This window comes from Melospiza georgiana, chromosome 1 (assembly GCF_028018845.1).
Source record: "Melospiza georgiana isolate bMelGeo1 chromosome 1, bMelGeo1.pri, whole genome shotgun sequence".
Lineage (NCBI taxonomy): Eukaryota > Metazoa > Chordata > Aves > Passeriformes > Passerellidae > Melospiza > Melospiza georgiana.
The window spans coordinates 137,411,048-137,434,589 of record NC_080430.1 but is presented as its reverse complement, the minus strand read 5'-3'; the positions used below and the strand labels follow the sequence as shown (position 1 = coordinate 137,434,589).

Genomic DNA, 23,542 nt, shown 5'->3' with positions numbered 1-23,542 from the left:
CTGTTTTATTTTGTCAGGTGTGTCATGTAAACCATCATAGTCATAGTCAAAGATTGGTCCACTTATAACATTGACTCCATTTCGTTCAGTGGCATATCTCTTCACCAAAACCCTTTGGAAATAGTTCCATACCTCTGTGGGGAAAAAAAAAAACCCAACCCAAACCAATCAAGCAACCAAAATTAATTTAAAAACCCCAAAACTCAAAACAAACAGAAAAAACCCAACCAAACAAAAACACCACAACACACCAACATTTGGATAAGTCAAAACATGTCAAGATTACAAAGCTTTTCTTCCTCAAGATAAAAATGTAGAGGATATTATTCACATGACAGTAGGGGAAATGAAAGACTAAGCATTACAGAGTTACTGCAGCTTCATTCAGTTTTGTCAATGAAGTCTATTCAGATTTTGTTCTCTGTTATTTTTTCCCCCAACCAGTGATGAAGGAAATACATGCTACCACTCCCAGGACAGCATTGCCATAGGCCTTGCACAGAGATTCTGCTGCTCCTTCACCAAGCTGTAGAAACAGCTATTTACAGGTTTTTGATATCTCTTTAAACACTGCCTTTGTCTTTGTTATCTGCTTACAGGGAACTGTGCTGGGGTGGTGTGTTTAGGGTGTTTTTATTAATCTTAAAAAGGATACAGTACCATAATTAAAAGCTTAAACCAAACATTTTAAAAGAAAGAGAAATACAAATTCATTCAGTTAAATACTCCTTTGATACAAAATGTTTAACTTTTAAACTAGGTGCCATCAAGGGTGACCAAAGTCGTGTCATTGCAGTAACCTTTGGGAAGAGCATGATACACTCTCTCCCACCATGTCCTCCTTAAAAAGTTAAGATTCTTGCAGAGATGGGAAACACACTGGAACCTCCAGTGATATCACTCTTTTCCTCTTTTCCTTTTTATTTTAACTAACAGAAGTGTGGGTAAACAAAACTTCTCAGACTTGTAAGAGTTTAACTCTTGTCTTGCCAGCTCAGACCATTAAGTCCATGGTTCCCTGGAGCTGGTGGCAATGACAGCCTTAGGAAGCCCCCTGGAACACCTTGTTCTAACACTGCTCAGTGCCACACACAGTCCCAGCTGGGGCTGATGCCCAGGGCCCCACCTGCAGTGGTCTAACAAGAACCTCAGCCTAATCACTCGGCAATATCACTCCTGCAGCTGCTCACTCCTCCTTTGCATGTGCTTTATCAATAAAAACAGTCCAAAAACAAAAGACTCTCCCTTGTCCCACTGCTTCGAGTTTTGTATCTAAATAAGATTTCAGCTCCACTTCCCACTGCAATCACATATAGAGCAATGCCGGGGCAATGAGGGGCCAGCTCAGGGGTATCATTTTTGGAGCTCCAGCAAAGCAGGAACTGCTTAAGCCAGTCTCATTATGGAAAAAGTGGACACAGAATTATTGCCAGTGGGGATGGGATGGGACAGTGAATTATAAATACAAAGCAGAGGAGGGGGCCTCTGCAGCCAGCACTACCACCATAGCCAGCACAGCACAGCACTGCCACCTCCTATTTAATCTGTCATGGAAAAAGATCCATATAATGAACTTATACTTGGCTCTCAGCACTGCAACCTGTACACATGGAGCAGTATGTAATTTCCCAGCAATGACATTAGTACCAGAATTTTTTTGTAAGGAATCTGTGACCCACATGTGAGGAAGAAGGCCACTATATAAAATGAGCTGCTAGAGGTGGGCTGTTCTCCTGTGATTAGCATTTCAGCCAAATACTTAGATTAACATTAACATTAAGAGCATTTTTATGAAGTGATTCTGGAGTGGGAAATCCCCAATAATTTTTCACTCTTTAATCAGTCAAGTGCTTTTGCTTAGATTTCCAGCAAACATCACCACTGGGTCCTACACAGAGGTTTTTCAGTTAAAAACACTCTTTTCTGGTTAAAGAGGAGAAGTTTCCATAGGCTTTGATGCTTATCCAAACCTCTCTGGCCTAAAATCTGAATTGGAAATCTCACAACAGGCTCTTGAGATTCTTCCAGGGCTTGTCAATCCCTGCCAAGCCAAAAACGCCACCAGAATAGCCTGATGGTTTTCCTACCTCTTGGCAAGACTAGAGAGAAAAGGGATGTGCAGACAAAAGAAATGTTAGTAATATAACCCTGCAGCACTGAAAGTCTCAGACAGGTTTAAATCATCCTCATTTTCCATAAATTGGTTTTCTCTTTTTTTTTTTTTTTTTTTAATAGGTAATAAAAATGTTCAGTCTCCCTCCAAGGACATGGATAGAAAAATGAAATGTAGTCACTTGTCCCTGAAGTACAAAATACCAAGGGCACACTCCCAGGCTTGTGCACACTCTCAGGCTCCAGTTGCCTAAGTATGCTCTGCACTAGCTTGAGCTGCAGACAAGAAAATCTGAATGGTCTTACAGGAAGTGAATTACTGTGGCACAAAGCACAGCTGCAGACCTCCAGCATGACTGTGCCATTACTTTAACCCAGCACCAAGGAAAATAAACCTTTCTTAAAACTTAAGCCTTTCTTGTGGTATTTTGCCTGCCCATATCAAGCACTATACAGGTGTCCACAGGTACTATCTGCTGGCTACAGGTAACCAAATTTAATATTCTGAACTTGTCCTAGCAATTCATTCCATAATCCAACACAAAGTTAGAAAAAAAAACCATGCTGGTAAAGAGAAGTATAGTCATGGAAAGAGCACTTACTTTTGAAGGCAGGATACATTGGAATGATATTTGTTATTAGAAAAGCATCATATTTTGCTTCTGCAGAGGAACTTAATTCTGAAAACAGGGAAACAGAAAAATATTAGTAAGATGAAAGATAAGAATTTCAGAGAATATAAAAATGTTTTGAAAATGGATTCAGACATTAACCAAAGGGAATACCATAATCTAAACAACAATCTGATTGTTATATTCAGAAGTGCACACTGAAGTGTTATATTGTTATATTCAGAAGTGCACACTACATACACAAAATTTGTCTTTAATGTGACAGCTGAACATGGAAAGGAAGAATTTTATCTGTACTTCAACTGTCAATCAGTTCAAAATATTTTCATATAGCTTATCTATTTTTGCTATCTTAAAATGCAGAGAGCTCTGCAGGCTTTTATAAAAGATGCCAAGGATTTCTTGGGAGAGGAGTGTGGGATTATGTTCTAGTTCTGAGCAAGCCTCTGCAACTGTAATTCCATTTCAGAAATCCACCATAAAATATTTCAACCACTGAGTGAGGAAGACGGAGCAACGAAGTTCAAAACTGTGACAGGTGTGCCCCTTCAACATTTACTAATCCCAGAAGATCATGGATCCAATACTGAAGCAAAGCAAGCACATCAGGAGAACTGAGGATGCTTGTTTTACACAGGTTTTCTACTATCACTGTTTCTGTAGGATAGTAGAAACTTTTACAGTATGCAAGAGACTAATTCGGATTTATACATTAAATATGTTTATCTTACTGGTGCTTGAAATCAAAATTAGTCTGTTTATATCTGGTGGGGTTTGCCTGAAGTTATGTTCACACCAAAAGTTTTCCCTACAAAACAAGAAAACTACAAAATCCCTAGGTAGTAAAAGCTATGTAAACTTACGAGGAGGAAAAAGGAATCCATAGGAGAGCTGTTTGTCGCCTCTGTAGGCAGCACAGCTCTGGCTGTTTCCTGGAGAAATGCGGAGGTCAGGCCTCACACAGCTGGCCAGGTGCTCTGGGACACCTGACACCTCTGCCTGCATTCAGGAACACGGAGACAACAAAAAATGTACTTTCAGCTTTTACAGATAAAAGGAAACTAGGTCATACTGTTGACAGACTACACAGAAGGCCTTGCGTGCAGTAAAATAAACCACTTGGCTGTACCACCAAATCCTGCTCCTGCATTGCTGCACAGCCTCTTCTTCAGGGAGCAGAAATCCCCACGGGAGAAAATTCAAATGAAGTTGCTCATACAAAAACAAACCCCCCTTGAAAAAAAACTTAAAAATAAAACAGGAAAAGAAATACACAACCCTTCCCCTTAAAATTGTTCTCTCATTAAGGAAATAAAAGAATATGGGCATGGTTTACAATGGTACTTTGATGCAATTTCTGGTAGGAAGATATCCCACCAAAAAAATTTCCTGGGGAAGGGAAATTTTAGGACTTCAAAAACAAAGATACCACAGAAATTTTACCAAGATTTTTAAAGCACATTTCAAGAGTAGAGAGAACACTAACCTGTTTGGAAATAGTGTAGGATGTCCACAGAGGCATCAGGAATGTTTCACTGTAGCCACTTTCAAAGTCGTGGTGATGCAAGATATTGTATTTTGTGCGGTACAGTACAGCAGGGCGTCCATATAAAAGATGCTTCTCTAAAAATCAAAAGAAATTACATTTATGTTTATTACTGAAAATCTTAAAGATGAAAACAAAAAGGGGGGGTTGGCTTTCCAACAGATGTTGAATTTTTCAGTGATCGTTAATGGGATACTGACCGCACGTAACTACTAAGGAAATCTTTTGACAGAGAGAGAACAAGAAGTCTTAAGCTGTTCTGGCTGAACCCACTCCAGGTTCACAAACACCCTTAGGGATTAAAAGTCCCTTCTACAATTCAAAGCTTGTTTGTGTCACAGGGTGGAGAGAGGATTTTCTTTCCAAAAACTGGAGACTCTTTAACAATCTTTGTGCCTGTCAGTCACACATGAGGCGATAAGGACTTTCTTTTCATCACTTTAAATCAATTCCAGCCTATCAGTCCTGCCACTCTTCAGTGGACTTTCTCTCCTTCCTATGTTCGGTTTTTTGGGGTTTTTTTTGGTCTCAAAAGTGGGGCAAAAGCAGTCACACACTGAAAGAGTACTTTTTTCCCACTTGGCTGATACAGATTTGTTCTGAAGACTGATGTGCTATTTTTTGTCCATAATATCAAAGAAACAAACTAAAAATATCCTTTTCCTAACTTTGGCTACAAAAAGACACCTCTAGCTCTGTAAAAACAGCCCTTCTTTCTTGGTAATATGTTATGGTTAAATGTCCTTAGATAACTCTGACAAGCTTGCTTACAAAAAGAAAAAAAATTTGAAAGGAGCAGAAGAAAAATAAATTTCCTGGATAATCTTGCATTGTCCTGTACAGTCCATTGAATTTGATAACCTTTTGGCAAACACACTTGCCTTGCTTTTGGAAATTAAAACATAGAAACAAGGAAAGTGGCCTAACACAGTCCCCAGACAGGCATTTAACCTGAAAGAAAAGGGCGTGTTTTATTAGTGCTTGAGTACAAACAGAGGATGTTTTTATAGGGCATAAGGAAAAAAGTAGGAAATGCCTAGTCCAAGGACAAAGATGATAAACTTGCTTTATTCAAGAGAAGCTGAAGTCATCTTTTTCTTCTGCCTGTGAATATCAACATGGTGCACCACGATGTAAAGTGCACCATGAAGGAAAATAAAACTTGCATGAAGCAGAAGTGCTTCTTTAAATAAGGATACATCATGCCATTTAACAGAGAATTGACAAATGAGCAAATGCCACTGGTTTAAATGCTTACATCTTAAAACAGACCAAAAATACTATTTTTATATTACTGCAGTGAAGAAGGATGAAAACCAGAAACCAAAATAAAGATGTCGAGATTCGAATTACAACAGTGAGGGTGTTTTTTTCCTGATGCTATAAATTGTCACAGTGAGGAGTAGCTCTTCATTAATTGGGAAAATCAGTATAACAAGATGAAGGCTGCAGAAAGGCAATTTAACTCACAAATAAAAAGACTACAGTCACCTTCTGAAACTAAAGGATAGGCTGCATTGCCCTTTTACAACAGAGAAATAGAAAATACCTTCATAAGGGAATTAAAACAAATCTCCTTAATCATCTTAACAATGCAATTTGAGGGACCTAAAAAAATCTATGCCTAAACTGAATGCTTCAGAATTTGCTAATTTGGACAATTGTTATGGTAAGGGAAATGATGTGAATTGTTATGCTGAACTCGATCACCAGTGTGAGAAGGAAAACTCTGCTTTGGTGAGCCTTTCAGTCAGTAGAGTTGCTCAGAAAAGCAGCTCCCATCCCCTTTCCTCTGCTCCTCTTGCCCCACTTAAACCTGGACCACTGCCCTGATGCAGCTGAGAGTGCAGCCACACAGAAGTCAGTGTTGGCACACAGCAGGAACTAGTGGCCAGGAAAGCTGGGAATGCTTTCTCCTGAAAGCAACATTGACTTGAGCACTGAAGAGGAACAGAATTGCACTGAGCAGCCTGAACTAGCAGAGCACTGCCTTCACTGTGTAACCTGCACCCTAAGAGCCAAGCATTAAGACTCACTCAGATTGTCAAAGCAGCTGTAGCATCCTTTCTAGGTGAAACCTAAGCCTGGATAACTATGGTAAAACCCAGCCCACAAATACAGTCTGGTTTCTTCCCCATTTACAGCCTGTAGTTGAACAGAGTACTGCCTCATGCACCCTCTCCTTTCCTCTTGTCTCTGCCTTCACATATGGGCTTAAAACATCTCGAGGTGATGGAATGGAAACTCGCATTGCTTTGAACAATACTTCAGTCCTGGTTCAGCAAAAGGTACTGAGTACCTTCTCAAGTGAGCAGCACTTCACCTTGCCCACAAATCTCACGTGTGTCCATGGGCTACCTTAGCAAGTACTTGAAAAGACAGTTTACTACACATTACCTAAACCACATCAGGAGTTGCTCTGGTATTAATGATGCAAAGTAGTTTACAAAAGAAAATTAAATCAGCTTTCATTAACTGAGGCACCAGGCTCTTACCTTCTGTTCCCTTGATATGAAAGCGCTTGTTGAGTTCATCCAGCTTGTTCTTCTCAAGAACAGAAAAAAAGGAATGAGATTAGGACCACTGGAGCACTCCAACATTTTGTTTTACTAGCATCTAACAAAACAAAACTAGTGCTATAAGATAGTGAGGATTTTCCTGTCTTCGCTTTTACAAAAAACAGTAATTTTTCCAAGGGGACATAATGACTTCACAGGGGGACCTGGGAAATTCTTACAGATCAAACCCTCTCAAAATAAATAAAATGGCTACAGCTTTACCAAAACTACCACTAATAGTGGAGACTTCCACAGATCCTACACACCTACCTTATCATCACATGTACACCCTATATCAAAATCTGATGCAGAAGGTAGAGCCACAGGATACAGTGGTTTAGCAACTTCATCTGGCACAGTTGGTTTATAAACATTGGCTCTCAGCAGGTGATTTAAACTTCCGTGGGTGCCATTATTGGGAGCAGGCTTTAATCCAAGCAGATCTATGAAAATACCAAGGAAAAATGAATGGGGGTTACACTACAAACATAGATTCAAGCAGCAACTCTATTGAGCCAACACATTTCTTAGTAATACTGTTTACACCCCACAGCATGTTAGTCAAAGCTTTAAATGTAATAAAAACACTGATTTTTTTTTTTTTGTCCAAATCATAAAATTGTAAATGTCGCACTAATAGTATCTTTGGCTTTATGACAAAATGTTAATTTGCACCAAGACACTGGAAAAGTTTAAAACTGTAAAAGTTATTATATACTGCTTTATTATAACTACTCCTTCAGCTTCCAGTGCAAACCTACGTACAGTCCATGTGCTGACCTCAATCCAAACATCTGCAACACAGTGATTTCTAAATAAGGGCTAACTACCCCTTAGGCAGTTAAACATTGCATGTTTGGGGGGAAAAAGGTGAATTACATCTTTGAAACACCTTAAAGTTTCATTGTGAATTACACCTGGAAAGTTTCATTGTTCTAAAAAATCAATACTAAAGAAAAGACCCTAATGAACACCTGTATACATCATCAGATTCTTCTTCACAGCTTCAGTACAAATTCAGGAAACATAATCATACAAGGAAATGCCATAGAAAACTAAGTAATCAACCTGAAATGCTGCATGAGACCTGCAGATGCAGAAGCAGTCTCTGAACAGAAATCTCTTTCCTAGACAGCTGAGATGTGGACACACACATGGCAGAGGTGTCCATTTGATCTCTGACAAGCTGCAAACATCAAAACTACAGTAATCCCCTTTACTGACCAGCCAGCTCCAGAGCAAACTGAGACCCCTGAGAAGGGCCTTCAGCCCTCCTGGCAAGTGCTTAGGAAAAGGGGACTAGGAAAAAAAAGGGCATAAGCTCATGGGTGCCTACATGATGGCCTATTAATGTGAGTTGCTGCTTTTGCAATTTCTCAAGCAGGCAGCTTACCACACATGACGTTGTAAAGTTCAATGTTTTCAAAAGGAGGCACTTTGGTCTTGTACTTGAAGGTAGGGCCATAACCTATAAAGACAGTCTTAAAAAAAGAAAAAAAAAAAGAATATGAGAGAAGAGCATAAAATTTATGGGGTTTTCACTAAATATTTACATTTCAGAGACCTTCAATGACTCTCCCAGACACTGCTCTTACCTGCATGCTGTTTATCTTGTTGTCATAGCCATGGTCTCCATGAAAGAAACATTTTCCTGTTGGTTTCTTGTAAACATCCATGGCTTTCCTAAATTGAAAAAGTATTAGACATTTTCATCAAAGGTGGCTGACCTGACAATATTCTTCTGGGCAGGAAGGCTAAGGTTACAGGGCAATGCATTGTAATAATTTATCTTTCATGAGTAGCAGTAGTAGGGACTTGTAGACTTATAAAGCATCCCCAGGGTTTCTCCCTCTACTCCCACTCTAAGAAACAACTCTTATTATTGATAAAATGTCAGTATCTATTATTTTCTCAGATTTTCTCATATCACATAAAGCAGAAAGCACTTCTGTGATGTTACAATGCTGCAAATGTCATACAACGATATAAACTGCTTTCACCTGTTTGCCTTCAGTCCAATAAACAAAAATGGGTAGCAGAAAAAAGCAGAAAAAAGAAAGATCTTCATGAAGACAAATAGCTGGGATAATAAGTCCTATACCACAGGAATGCTAATTATCAGCTTGCTATTGAGATGGGGTTTTTTACAAAATATGTGGGAAAATAAGTATTGTGTCACAGGAATTATAATCACCAGCTTATTCCAGAGTATTTCTATACAGTTTTATAGGACCACGTGCAGACAATATATGCAGAGGACCACATTATCCTACAAATTAATTTCTTCATCTGCAATAAAATAATGCTCAAAGTTTGATTTTGGCCTTATAAATTACTAGAGTTGCAGCAATTAGGGCTGTAACTACCACTTTCCTGTAACTACCAATTACAGTTGCACTAATAAATGAATTACTGGTGAATGAGATCTCTGAAAATTAATAAATAAGCCAAAGAAAGACTGATGTAATTAATAAGAAATTACTTAATATAAATCAACCTGGGCAGTCTCATCCATTCCAGTACAATTCTTAACGCTTAAGCTTTTATAGACCTAAAATTCAGAGTGTGACTCTTTGAAATATACACAACCCCAACCACGGGGCAGCCTGCCAGGAGGCAGCGGAGTTATGCAAGAAAGCAAATGAGGTTTCTCATTCACTGCTTCGGCAGAGTGATCCTTGCATAATTCACGGAAAGATAAGCACAGATGTCAAAAGGCACTTACAACACACTGTGTGTTTGCCTGGCAGCTATATGGGCAAAAAATCCTACCATAATTTAAAGCTCATAACAGTCTACCATGAGCCAAAAGCTGTGTCATCTTCCAAGAAGCACTGAATCAGATTCATGCAAAAAGAGCCCACCATTCTCATACTGTGACACGCAACACGTGGCAAAGCATATTCAAATAGAAAGCTGGGCACCACCCATAAACAAAGGCTACTCCTCTCCTGTTCTCTCTATATGTGTATGTGCCAACTAGTTTTTCCTCATTCAATTTTTAGGTAACTAATGAACACCGCCCATATTCTATAACCAAAAATTCAGAGTCATGAGGCTAAGAGCAACCCAAACCAGAGTTTGTGCCAGAGCTAAACCATCCTGGCTTTCTGTGGATTTGTTTTTATATGCAATACACTGCCAGCACAGCTCTTTGACAGCCACTCTGTGACATCCTTACACATGTTCTCAGACATTCACCCACTCCGCCATTATCTCCATTTTCTTTCCATTCACCTACTGCATCCACTCAAACTCTTGCTCCCTAACATACCTTCACCACATAAGCCTACCCCTTCCTCCCATATTCCCTGCTTCCCTGTTGGACTAAGCTTGCACCTCATTAGAAAAATTCATCAGCTTCCACATTCGAGCTAATCAGTCAAAGCCACCAAGCTGCTTGAACAAATCAGTCTGGGTTTCTACTTTTTATGCATCAACTGCTTTTCTCACACTTAAAAATATTTTGTGTTCTCAAAACTCCTCCTTCTCACAGGGCAGGGGAGCAGGATGCTGTCAAGACAGAGCAATCCTGTGTCCCTTTTCTTCAGGAGAAAAGACAGGAGCTCAGGATGGCAGCAAACGCAAGGGTTTACCTTGCCACATGCCATTTGCGATCCACCAGTAAATGGACATCCTCAATTCTTCGGTTGTTAGCATAGTGCAAGCGTTTAGGCAGGTGCTGTTTCAGGTAAGGCTTGAAGTGCTGGTCAGGCTTTCTACACTGAAAAATAAATGGTTACAAATAGCATGCTGTCAGCTAGTTGAAGATGCACACAAAAGCTTTGATTACAGAAATCAAGCTGTTAAGGTCATCACTGATGGTATCTGGAAAACAAAGTGTACACCGAGAGTATTTAGTCCAGTCATTTCTGCGCAGTATTTACATGCAGCCAAGGCGCAGGGAGCCTTTCAAATATATATTTGGAAAGTTTGATTCTCGTGACAGTCTTTATAAAACTATCAAACAAAATATTACATATACTTAATTCACAGATGAATAATTTGAACAGATGAACTGGACCGAAGTTTAAGTTACAGCGGAAACCTGAATGCTCAAAAATACACCTCATCTGCAGATATATTCAAAGCCATCTGGTTACAAAACTCGGGGGATTTTGTTTTGTTTTTTTAATTTTAATTTTAAACATTTTTCTTCCATTAATGGCAAGGTTAGAGTTGAAGGCTATCAAAAGCACTTTTTCAGCATCTTCAAAGTGCTAGTAAAATGCTTACCCTAAAAGATTACTTTCCAATTCTGAAGCAATGAATAAATAGACTCAATTCAGGCAGTAAAGACAGTCCAGGATATTCTGTCTCTGTACTGCCCAAAAAGGTTATAAAAGCTACTAGAGCAGCAAACAGTGGAAAACATGACTAACATTAACCTGTGCTCATGAAGAGCAGCATTTAACATTCTTTATTTTTAATGACAGTTGGCTGATTTTTCTGTCAAAGAGTGAGAAAACTGAATAATACCACAAATCAAGAAGTGAACAGTGAAGTACAGATAGATACCTCCCTGTCCTAAATACTTACTGTAAGGTTGGCAACAATCATTTTAGGATCATCTGTAAACAAAGGTAAAAAAAAATAGACAAGATTAAAAATTTCCAAAAGAAAACACAAGGTTTACATAAGCATACTTCCTAATACTTCCATGACCTTTACTAAAAGTGCTTTCTATTTATCATAGAATCACAGAATGATTTGGGTTGGAAAAGACCTTAAAGATCAAGTCCAACCTTTAATCCATCACTGTCAAGTCTATCACTAAACCACATTCACAAGTGCTCCATCTTTCAAACACCTCCAGGGGTTGTGACTCCACCACTTCCCTGGGTGGCCTATTCCAGAGCTTGACCATCTTTTTCATAAAGAAATTTTTCCTAATATCCCATCTGAACCTCCCCTGGTGCAGCTTGAGGACTTTTCCTCTTGTCCTGTCTTTTGTTACCTGGGGGAAGACACTGACCCCCACCTGGCTACAGCCTCCTTTCAGGGAGCTGTAGAGAGTGACAAGGTCTCCCCTGAGCCTCCTCTTCTTGAGGAGACAAACACCCCCAGCTCGCTCACCTGTTCCTCTCAGACTTGTGCTCCAGACCCTTCCCCAGCTCCGTTGCCCTTCTCTGGACAAACTCCATCCCCTCAGTGTCATTTTTTGAGTGAGGGGCCCAAACATGAACCCAAGATTTGAGGTGTGGCCTTACCAGAGAAAAATACAATTACAGGACCAGTACAGTCACTGGCCACACTGTTTCTGATCCAGGCCAGGATGCCATTGGCCTTCTTGGCCACCTGGGCACACCCTGGCTCATGTTCAGTCACTGCTGACCAGCACCCCCAGGTCCTTTTCCAAGGGCAGCTTTCCAGCCACTGTTCCCAGCCTGTAGGACTGCATGGGACCCAGAACTTGTTGTGACCCAAGTGCAGGACCCAGCACTTGGCCTTGTTGAATCTCACACCACTGGCCTTGGGCCGCTGATCCAGCCTGTCCAGATCCCTCTGCAGAGCCCTCCTACCCTCCAGCAGATGAACACTCATGCCCAGCTTGGTGTTGTCTGCAAACTGATTCAGGGTGTCCTTAACTCCTCTCATTCAGATCATCAATAAAGATATTAAACACAACTGGCCCTGATACTGAGCCCTGGGGAACACTGGGCCCAGCCATCTAGAGAGGTTTTTACCCACTGAAGGGTGCACCTGTCCAAGTCACAGTTTCTGCAAGAGAATGATGTAGGAGACAATATCAAAGACTCTACAAAACTCCAGGTAAACATTATCCACAGAAGCAGGTCACCTTGCCATAGGAGACCATGTTGGTCAAGCAGGACCTGACTTTCCTAAACCCATGCTGGATGGGCTTGATCCCCTGGCTGTCCTGTATGTGATGTGTGAGGGCTTGCTGGCATGGACTTGCTTAGGTAGTGCTCTCACTGTTTTATAATCTGGGCCTTAGATAATATTCATTTTGTTTTCTGCAAACACATACTTTCAAAACTTTTGTCTGTTTTAATTTACTTTAAAATAAAAAATTATCCCCAAACACAATGACTTTCCTTCAAAAAATTTTGAAAGCATACTTGAATGCAACAATGCACTCTGTTAGAAGGAGTAAGACAAATATGTAGCATTTTTTGGTCACTTTTAACATTTGACCAGTTTCACAGGCTACTGCTGAGAAAGTGAAAAGCAACAGTAAAATATTCTGGATTTGGTTTTGAGCTATTAAAGGGACATGCAAGAGGTAGAAAGCCCAAAACCCAGTAACGGTCCATACTAACTGTGCTCTTCTGGGGGGTGGGGGAAACATTTTTCAGTTACGAGGGGGAAAATAGGCTAAAATAACATTTTGGGAAGTGAAAATCTCTTGTTCAAATACTATTGTTTTGGTTGCTTAAGGCATGATCTTGGTAAGCTTGAAATGGGCTCTATTGCATCTCAAAATACAAGCTGCAGGCTTTTGCATTGCAAAGGTGTGTTTGCAGTACTGAGACAGTATTATGGAACAATAAAGAATGTGGTAATTTGTCATTTAAGGAGCTAAATCCCAGTTCTAAAGGTAGGAAACATGCTTCTTTGTTCTACATTCAAACATTCAAACTGCTGATTTATAAGCAATTGCAAATATTCAAACTAGGAAGGTGCACACAGAGGCCAAAAGAGGAAAATGTTATTGTGGGAAAACCAGTGTTATGACTCAGAGGTCACACAGACAAGCTGATCTTTTTGAAACATATTGCCATTCGTTCTCCAAGGAAAACTTATTTTTCTCAGCAATTTGGAAAGACAAGGATTGACAGATCTTAAAAAAAAAAAAAAAACTTCTCAGAACTGAAATCTGAAATTTGTTCTCAGTAGACTGTGTAGTGTAGGAATTCAGTCTCATGCTAGTCTACAAAATTTGAATAACACATGCACTATTTTCAACAAATATTTACACACTCATCATATATTCTTTGAGCATAAATACCCAAATACTGATTTGTGTATGCATTTATTTTGCTATAATCTTTTTTTACCTGGCAAAAAATTTATAACAAAGAAAAAAAGGAAAAAAACAGTATTACGGATGTTTTACCACATTCTTAAGATTTTTGCTATTATTCTGGAAGTATTTAATTCTTCAAAGATGGATCTTTCTATGAAATTTGTCCTCACCCAGAGCACATTTGAACTGTTGTGAGAGAAAATTTGGCTATCCCAGATGTTAGATCTTCCCCTCTATCAAATTGTCACTCTTGGAAACATATGGTGCAAAAACATATGGTGCAAATATCACAGGTACTTATGGGTTATTTATGAGTTACACAGTTTGCACGGTAGCTTAAACTGCTGGCAAAGCCAGGTTTGCCCCTGTATGCTGAACCAGAGCAGTCAGGGTGCTGGCACAAAGCCCTGTCCTGGTACTGCTGCCCTGGAGGCAAAAGGACGGCAGTCGGTCCGAAATGCTTGAAATTACAGAGTTAATTTCACCAGAGGACTCCTGCCTGAGCCCTGAGCCTATTGTCAAAGATGAGTTATCTCAAACACTAAGTCAGGGTAAACTTCTAAAAGCATGGTTCAAAATAACAATAAGTTTTACTGACAACATTGGCCCTGGATGCATGTGCTAATCTTCCTTATATCCTTCAACATCTCCAGTCTGTTGCTGTTTAGAAACCCACATGATTCTCATCTAGGCCAAAAGTATGATAAAACTACTGAATTCAAAATTAACAAGTCACTTATTTCCTATTATCTCATAAAATGTACCAGATGCTTTTCTTTTTTCACATCCAAGCTGTGCAGTGCTGAGATCACCCAAATGCAGCTTTAGTTGGAGGAAAAAAGGAGGAGAAAAGTGCATGAATAAACTTACAATGACACATAAACTGGCATGTGAAACTGGCTTGGAGCTCCCATTCCTCCATGATATAAAAGAGTCATGTTTAACCCAAAACTTTTAAGCACTCCCCAGAACAGTTCTACCACTGTGGGGTCTGTGAAGTACAAACCAGAAAGGGAGCGAGCAGCTGTCTTCAGTGGGATTCCCTCTGAACTTCCTGCCAACACCCTGCAAATTTATACCCTGTGGACAGCATCATTTCAAGGAAGGAATAGAGTCTAGTTCTCAGGATATAAAGGGTACAATTAAACTAACTTACACTTTAAGTTATTGCTAGACCTAGGGCGAATTCGCCCTAAAGATCCAGGCAGCAAAATTATATCATCCACATTAGTCAGATAGTTGCTTAAAAATTCAGTTCTTTCACAAGTTGTGTCTTCCATCCCTGCAGAAAGGAAATCCAAAATTAATCCACCCTGAAAATAAACACATTTTCCAAAACAGCAAAAAAAGGAGACCCCAAACACCCTATGTATTATTTCCTTCTGGATGACCTCTTTACAGCCATCTAATCCCAGCATAAGACACTGGTGGGACTCCAGCTAGGAGCGCCTATGCAAGAGAAATACCAGCCTAGGCATTGTAGGAACAGTCACCACATACAACATGTGTGCACTGACTCAACTCCAAACTCAACTCATGGAAAAATCAAAGTCTGTTTCTAGTTTAATGTTCTGCTTTGGGGATTATTTCTTTTTAAACAAATGATTTTAAGAGGAATAGCACACAAAAGGTATTGTCTGTTGGTGGTCTGCTCTAAGGCAGCCGCAGATAAACAATTTTCTCTTGCAGATATTTGTGGTGGGGAGGAATGTACTGCCAGCCACAGGAGGCTCTCAGCACAGAACTGCTACCCCTGGAAATCCTTCCTGCCCCTTACCCTCCTCCATCCACATCCAGAAATGAGGCATATGCCATTTTATTGTTGATATAGCAGTTCATGTGAGACTGTCAAGAATAAAGACCTAAAAAGAAGAGGACCTTTGGTGGCATCACTAAAAAAAGTTATGCAAACCCAGGTTTTCCTTTAAAACTTTCTTTTTGTCTTTGCTAATATTTACTATTTCATATATTGCAAAGTTCATTCTAATGTTTGAAGGAATAAGACCAACCAAATAGTATCTGTGCTTTTAGGTGATGACATCTGACCATGAAATATCTTTTTACCTCCTTCCTCCATTATTTTGATTACTTTTCCATCTAAGTGAGGCACAGTCTTATATTCCACAGATATAAGAAAGTATTCCAGTCTTTCTTCTAATAGGATAATTTGATCTACTAATTGCCATGGAAGTACCCCAATCTAAAGTCCTATTCTTCTCATGTACAGGAGAACAAGGCTATTAAATTTTTCATTCCATAAAAACTGACAAGAAGATTACTCTAGGCAAATTATAGCCCTCCAATACATGCATAAGGAGCTACACTTGGATGTGATATCAGAAACACCAAGATCTGAAAAGCTCTGAGTAAAGAAGTAAATACCCAGATCACTGTTATGAAAGAAAAGTGTCTCTTGATGACAATTACCAGGTGAGCCGAGTGGCCCATTTACACCAACTGGCTTTTTTGGGGAGACTTAAACTACCAGAAAAAAATATCAGCACAAAAATATCTTAAATGGAACTTTGATTTAGGTTACCTATTATATTTACAGCTACATTGCTCAAGCATTTATCTTCTCATAAATATTATGGTTTAAAATTTACCATGATCACCAACAAATATGACATTGACACATCGATGTAGTTTCAATTGTTTCAGTCCATCCATTAGTTGTCCTACTGTCTTGTCAATCTCTCTCAGGGGATTCACCATCATCTGTATAAATATTCAGAAGGAAAAAAAATTGTCATTGCATTCAACTTCTACAAATGGCAGTCCTTTGGCAAAACTCTGATGGGAAAATCATCCAGGTCAAGAGGCAAAGCCTTGGCTGAGCTGTTACTCCTACAATTATTGTACCATTTCCTTTGTATATCCACACCATGATTGTATTGTAAGAAAGCCTTGCTGAGATGCTGACAAGACAGCAAAGGGTCTTTATGGCTGATCCTAGGCCTCCCATGAACATGTGTACAGTTGGTAAAACAATGTGTAAATAGCAGAAAAACACATGCGACTTTGGGGTTCAGTTCGTTTCTTGTAGATAGAAAGCAGTGCTTTTAAAAGAAAACAGGACTTCATGTGAATGGTTTAGTCAAAAAATGAGCGTGAAATGAAGCTTTAGACTTGGGATTCACGTGCCAAGGCACTTAATGAAGTTCACTTCAAAGGACATCTGATACCAGGATGACATGGTGCATGTCACTTGAGTAGCACATAGGGCTCAGAGTGAGTGTTCTTCAGCTTCAAAGCCAAGAGTTTCTAACAGCTCAAATGACAATTCTGGCAAAATTGTCAGCAGGCCCCAGGGGACAGATACTGAACGGTGATTTCTTCATTAAAGTTTCTTTTATATATTTAAAAAAAAAAAAAAAAAAAAAAAAAGAGAAACAAAACAAACAAAAAAAAACCCAACCCAAAGCCCCCCAAAAAACTGAAAAAAGCAAGACATAGGACTATGTTTTCAGCCTTAAGAAAATGAAACATTTTTTACCACATGACACAGAGAGGGGAAAAGTAAGATTTTAGGCAGAAGACTCATTTTGTTTTGATTTTGAGAATAAAGCATTTGTTGTCACTATATGGCAACTTCTTCCTCACTTGTCTGTTTGATTTGGCTGGTTCAAATATTCACAATAAAAAAATCCTTCCAATGACAAAGAGGATGATAGAATCTGGATGAGAAAAAAATAGATTTCAGCAGAATTTTCTAAAATAAACACCATGTTAGTGTGACCCAGAAAGAGATGGTTCAGAAATTCTCCCTCTGCCTGAATCATTAAGGGAGAGATGTCAAATGAGTCTGCTAGGTTACGAGACAGGAAATGTCAACTCCCATGTGGCACTATAAATACAGAGAAGGGACTTACAGGAGAAGGAATCACGGTGGGGAACAGGAGGAACAATTTCTGCAACATATGGAAGAGGTTCAGACAAGGGGTGAAATTTTGAAATAATTTAATTCAGGAAAGCCTAAATAGTCATTAAAGTTAAAACTTTGAAACCTTCAAGTTCAAAAAAAAAAAATTTCTGTTTCAGCATTCTTCCATTCTTCCACTCTCCAATACAAGGAGTTTCTTCTACAAATGAAAATTCCATTTTTATGAAAGTCTATTTATATTGTGTCAATCATATAAGGAAATACAACTTTTAGTCAGAATCCAAAATGTACTCAAGGAAGCTGGAAATCCAGAGAGATTTCCCAGTAATGTCTTCCTTTGTCAGCAAGCTTGAGTCTTCTTTTCAAAATTAATAATGATGATAAACAGCACCAATAATTCAAAGATTTCAAGTGATAGTTCTGTTTAGCTACCCTCTTCAGCAATCTGATCTCCTCTTACAGCTCCTCCCAGATGCAGATTTCAAAGATTTACTGGCTAAGAAAACTGTTGCATAAACATTTCTTCACCTATTATCAAGACTTTGGAAGACTGTACAGAACCATTTTATCTTTAAAGATACATGGATTTCTAGGATGGTGCTACAATAAAGAGTTTTGTAGCATTGTGAAAGTGCTAGGTGTGGTACCTGAAATATAAAAAATCCAGCTGGATTCTCTCACAGGTTTTCCCATTGAGAATGTCTGATTAGAAGGAAGGAAGAAAGAAAGAATCTTACTTTTAATATTTTTAATAATTGATAGGATCCATTCCATAGGGCATTTCATTGCTTTAAAACAGCATCAAAAGATTAACTTGCAAATATGATGGCAACTACTACATAACAGTAGGGAGTTTTTTTCTGAAATAATGGCATCAAATTTTCACAGCTGACTTTTAAGAAAAAGTTCTTTAGGGGTAAGTTTGGATGACCTTTTCATTCAGAGAAAGAAAGGCAAAAAAAGAGCAACACATGTTCACGTCACTAGGAATATCATTTCTACACTATTTCATGTCAGAAGGGTATCACTTGGAATGGCAAATTAGGGAGTAATAGCAACATCATCCATAGTAGTTATTAGTTCTCCTCTGAAATAAACCTTAAAATGTTAAAAGTTCTCTGGAAAAATTCCTGGGGTTCTATATGTGGGGGGTTTTTTTGCATGTCCCTGTCATGATTTTACACTTAAATAATGTGTCTCAAAATAACTCTTTAAAGCTGAATTGTGCAACAAGTCAAAAAACCTTCCCACAAAAATCTCTTGAGAAGAATGTTTATAGCCTCTTGTAGGATGCTGTGGAGTGTAAAGGCTTTTGTTTCTAGCTTAAAGGAGAAATATGTAGATTGTTAGTGCCAGGTGGATAAAGACTGTACACTAAGAAATACTCTTTTCATCCACTTGCACTTTTTCCTAATAAAGCAATTTCTATTTGATGTTTTTCTTGTGAAAACAGAACTTACACACCACCTCTTGCAAATGCACCATTTAGAAATCCTGCAAGAAAAATTCCTTACCCTCCAAAGTTACGAAATGACCTCAAAATGTGTATTTTTAAAACAAATGTTCTTTTCCTTTCATATTTTATTAGTCATATTTTCAGGATATTTCCACAACCATGATGTTGTGGAAACATAACTAGACACAAAACCTCAAGTAATCACCATGCTCCCATGAGCTGGGAGTTAGGGAGGCTACAACATATTGCAGAACTCGTAACAGTTCAGAAAGTTTAGCAGCAGTGGTAGTGTCTTCCCAGATTTTTCTGGCATTGCCTCCAGCTGATGGCTATTCTCACTCATATTTTAAAAAATAAAGATTATAAAGATAACTTTCCCTAATGCAAACACTCTGAAACAAGATAAACACAGCTCCCAGAAGGCTTGGTCTGGTTTGGCTGCTCTCCTTTGGGTCCTTCAGTAAATTTATAAAAGTTTTGGCTGCAAAATCCCAACCCGAAGCATGGAGAGAACTCCCAAATTGAAAAAAATAAAGACAGCTTAGTGCCTAAAAAGTGGCACTTCCATCATAAATTTTTGGAACTTACTTTCTTCCGACGAGTTTCCGTAGAATACTGATCCATTCTATGTACTTTTCTTCTTTTCTTTGGAGCTGCAACTGGTCTTTCCTGTCTCCTCTTAGGAGGAAGCTTTCTCTTAGGTCTCTTAGGCGGAGTAAGAGGGGAGCCATAACTACTCTCCTGTACTGGCAGGGAGAGATGTCTGGACTCAGAAAAAAAGCCTGTCTCAACTCACATCAGATAGTAAAGCTACCTGTGCCAGATAATCCTGAAACATAAATGCTATGGCCTTATCAAATGTTTAGGCTTTTGGACAATTTAGGATCTACCTCTTTTTAAGGAGGAATTCACCAAATTGTACTGAAAGCAGAACAGCAGTTACAAGAGCAGACAGCATAAAAGCAAATTAAATTGATGTTTCTAAAGAGAGGTGGGGCTTCTGTATTTGAAAAGACATAGTTATATAGGGGGTATTAGTTATCAAATATTAATCCATTAATATTACTGAGATTTAAGTTAATTTCAATTACAGCAAAATTCACTGCACACAACTTAATGAGTGTCCAGGGTTGAGTACTGATAGAAATGCAACATTTCACTTGAACAACAGTTCAGGTGTGAGTATTAGAGGCTGTCCAATCTCAGTGACTTCTGCAAGGTTTACCACACCAATGTTTTGACTGAATTAGTGAAATCAAGTCCTCTCATCCATAGCACTAGCAGGTACCACTACTGAATGCCATGCCCTGCACCTCACTGAAATCACCAGAACCCCATTTGCCACTATTTGGGATCTGCAGATCAGAGCTACGCAGGTGAGACTCAATTAACATGGAACTTCAAATTAGCTGGGTGGGGCACATTAGTGGCAGTGCATGAGAAATCTGTGCTGCTACCTCCCTTATTACCAGCTTTATGGGCATTTTGAGAATTTAATTTCCTAGCTGTTTCAGAGTGGCATCTGATTGGGTAATGGTATTATTCCTAAATGCACAATTACCTAGGATAGACTTATGGAAGGAAAAAAAAAGTAGAAGGAAAAAAACCTTAAGATCTAGCTAAAATAAATTACTCTCCCTTTAATCAACTTGCTTGTAATTTCAAACTGTCCCACTCTTGCTGACTGTCACACAACTTGCAGGCTCTTGGCACTGCTCGAGATGGTGTGAGAAGAGCTGACAGGTGACACCTACCAGGGGATAAACCACAATCTGCAATGGAACACGCTGAGTGGGCTGGGGAGAGTGGCATTTATCATGCTATTTAAGTTCTATGTACTTAGGCAGCTTCTCCCAGTTGTTGAGTTACAGAGCTCCATGAACAGGGAAGGGGGAAGAAGGGGATGTTACCATCTGCCATGCTGTTTCAGTGCTTCCAACGCAAGCAGCTGGAAAGGAGATTCTAGTCCAGTCTCATTCGTCTTTCTCCAGAAAGGCATTTTAATAAAGCAGCACCAGAGTTTTCTGTTTCTAAAACGCTTCAAGCTTTGTGCAGTCCTGATGAGAGGAGTGGCAGGGAAAGGAAGGACTCTCATTTCACTGTCTCTGAATTGGCTCAGACAGAGCTCCACAATGCCAGAAACACGCGAGTGCAGGAGACCGCAGTCTGAACACTGAGGTGACTGTCTCAAGACAGCATGTTAGAGGAGCAGCAGAAATGGCTTAGCACTGCCAGATTTTGATGGATTTCAGAGCTCTTATGGTAGTATATTTCTAGAATATTTTATGTAAAAAAAGTTAGCTAGGAAAAAAATAAAAAAAGCCAAGTTCTTATTAACCAGCCAATTCTTAGTCTTGCTTGAGAAGAGTCAGAACAGAGTTATGGAGGAGGGAACTGAATCCCTCCCCCCTTACAGAAGGAAACTGTAACATCACAAGGGTAACCAGCCAGCCAAAGCTTTGCTTCTTGACCTGGATGGACCAACCTACCAGAGTTCAACTGCAGAAGCAGAGAGGGAAAGAAAAAAAAAAGGCAGAAGTAAATTAAAAGCAAGCATATTATTTTATAACTCCCACAACTGTTCCTGAAAACATAACAGAACCCACTGAAATACCCCCTAAAATGTTTTTAAAGAAAAAAAACCCATAAAATGCTCCCACCCCAAAGCAAAAAAACCCAAACAAAACAAAAAAAAACCCCACCAAACCTCAAAACCTAGACAACCAACTCATTTACACTGAAATTCATGTTAGTGGATATGCAAAGTTACACTTGTGGAGACTAGTTATAATATCAATTCCATTTATATAAAAAACACTGGCAATTCACCAATAAATTTTAAGTGTATCTAAGTCCCTTTGCTTCTTACTTTAAGACACTCTGAACATAGGCTGCTGTGCATGTGCTGGGAAGATCTAAGAGCCATCTGGATGCCATTAAACCTCTAAGATTTAAATTTATTTAGAATAAATTTGGAACATTATTTGGTATAATAAGCTCAAATAAAAATTCCCTTCATTCTAATAAAGATTTGGAGGTTTTCAAGGTAAATAACTATTCCTCAAACTACTAATTGCAGTAAGAAAAATCAGCATGAAATATTCACTCTTCAAAAGAAGAAATAAGAAGCCCATTGTAAATATAACAGAGTTGTTACAAGCTTGTTTTCAAACTTTATTGTTTGGTTGATCTGCCTTTGCATGAAGAAAAAAAATGGTCAGTCATACTCCAAATGTCTAACTGCTGCCAGTCATGTACAAGGAAAAAATTATTTCACAGGGAAGTCATGCTCTTGGTATCAAGGAATTGGCTAGAGGGGATCCTTTTGAGGACTGTCTTCCACATGATGTAAATTTCATAGCTTCTAAATACTGAAAACAGTGTTAAGAGAAACAATATAAAATGCTTCCTCTAGCTCTTCCATCCCGAAACCAGGCCCCTAGCAAAGCTTAGCATCTGTGTACTTACACAGCTGTATTCATTTACTTAAGTTTCCATTCACAAAGTCTGGTCCGCTGTTTGAACTGCAAACCCATACATGTTCTTCTGCTAACTCATCTGTTCTCAATTTGCTAAATATCAATTTCATGGTCTTCTTGTGTTTAATACAAATGACATGAAACTATCTATTTGCAAAACTTTCATAAGCTATTAATTCACACTTATCAAGAGCTGAAGCTTTGCCTTGCAATTAGAGATCGATCTTCAGATAACGATCCACAAGAGCCCTCCTACAGCGAAGAGCCTTTTGCGGCTTTTTGCTTTTATAATGACTTTTCCTATTTTGAACACTTTGCTACACTTCACTTTTTAGACTCATAATTAACCTGAAACTAGATTGCCACACTGGATGCTAAGCAGATTTGTTAAACACCACCAACTGAAAGAACATTTATGATGCCATCATCTTAATATTCCCCTTTTAAGTCCATGGACAAAGCTCCATCATTCTGTTCAGAAGGAAGTGGCTGTATCCAGATAAATAAAATTAAAGTTTTCAATCATAAGGCACATATATAGTAATTGTAACATTTCACTAAGAGGAACTATAAAGCATTATTATGAGCTACATCATTAAATCAGAGAGCTCTCATTACCAGTACCTTGCCTGACTGAATCAAACACAACTCCTGAGCCAAATGACAACATGGACACATATCCATGTCTGTCAATTTAGCAAGTGTTGGTAGATCTTAACCCCTGCTTATCCAGAAAAAGGACTGCTTCTGTCTATCCAACATGGTGCTTCAGTGCTGATTTGGAATAATCACACCCACTGCTTTAGGACCATGGCTCAAACTGCTCCAACAGGGCTGCTACTCACAGCAAATTCATAACCTCTGCAAACTGTTTAAAAAGCCCAA

At 39.0% G+C, this 23,542-nt stretch overlaps 1 protein-coding gene across 6 annotated transcripts in view; it reads right to left on the bottom strand.

Annotated features, from left to right (window-relative positions):
- Positions 1–23,542, bottom strand: part of ENPP2 (ectonucleotide pyrophosphatase/phosphodiesterase 2) — a 71,470-nt gene that overhangs the window by 6,034 nt on the left and 41,894 nt on the right. For 4 of the 6 annotated variants that reach the window (XM_058036417.1, XM_058036374.1, XM_058036390.1 and 1 more), the window contains exons 12-23: positions 16,446–16,557; positions 14,996–15,121; positions 11,388–11,419; positions 10,445–10,572; positions 8,444–8,531; positions 8,242–8,329; positions 7,119–7,291; positions 6,786–6,837; positions 4,231–4,367; positions 3,608–3,743; positions 2,715–2,792; positions 2–134 (exon numbers count right to left, since the gene is read on the bottom strand). In XM_058036417.1, the coding sequence (XP_057892400.1) occupies positions 2–134; positions 2,715–2,792; positions 3,608–3,743; positions 4,231–4,367; positions 6,786–6,837; positions 7,119–7,291; positions 8,242–8,329; positions 8,444–8,531; positions 10,445–10,572; positions 11,388–11,419; positions 14,996–15,121; positions 16,446–16,557 (1,283 nt within the window). The remainder of the gene's footprint in view (position 1; positions 135–2,714; positions 2,793–3,607; positions 3,744–4,230; positions 4,368–6,785; positions 6,838–7,118; positions 7,292–8,241; positions 8,330–8,443; positions 8,532–10,444; positions 10,573–11,387; positions 11,420–14,995; positions 15,122–16,445; positions 16,558–23,542) is intronic. The other 2 variants (XM_058036382.1, XM_058036398.1) reach the window with 1 other exon arrangement.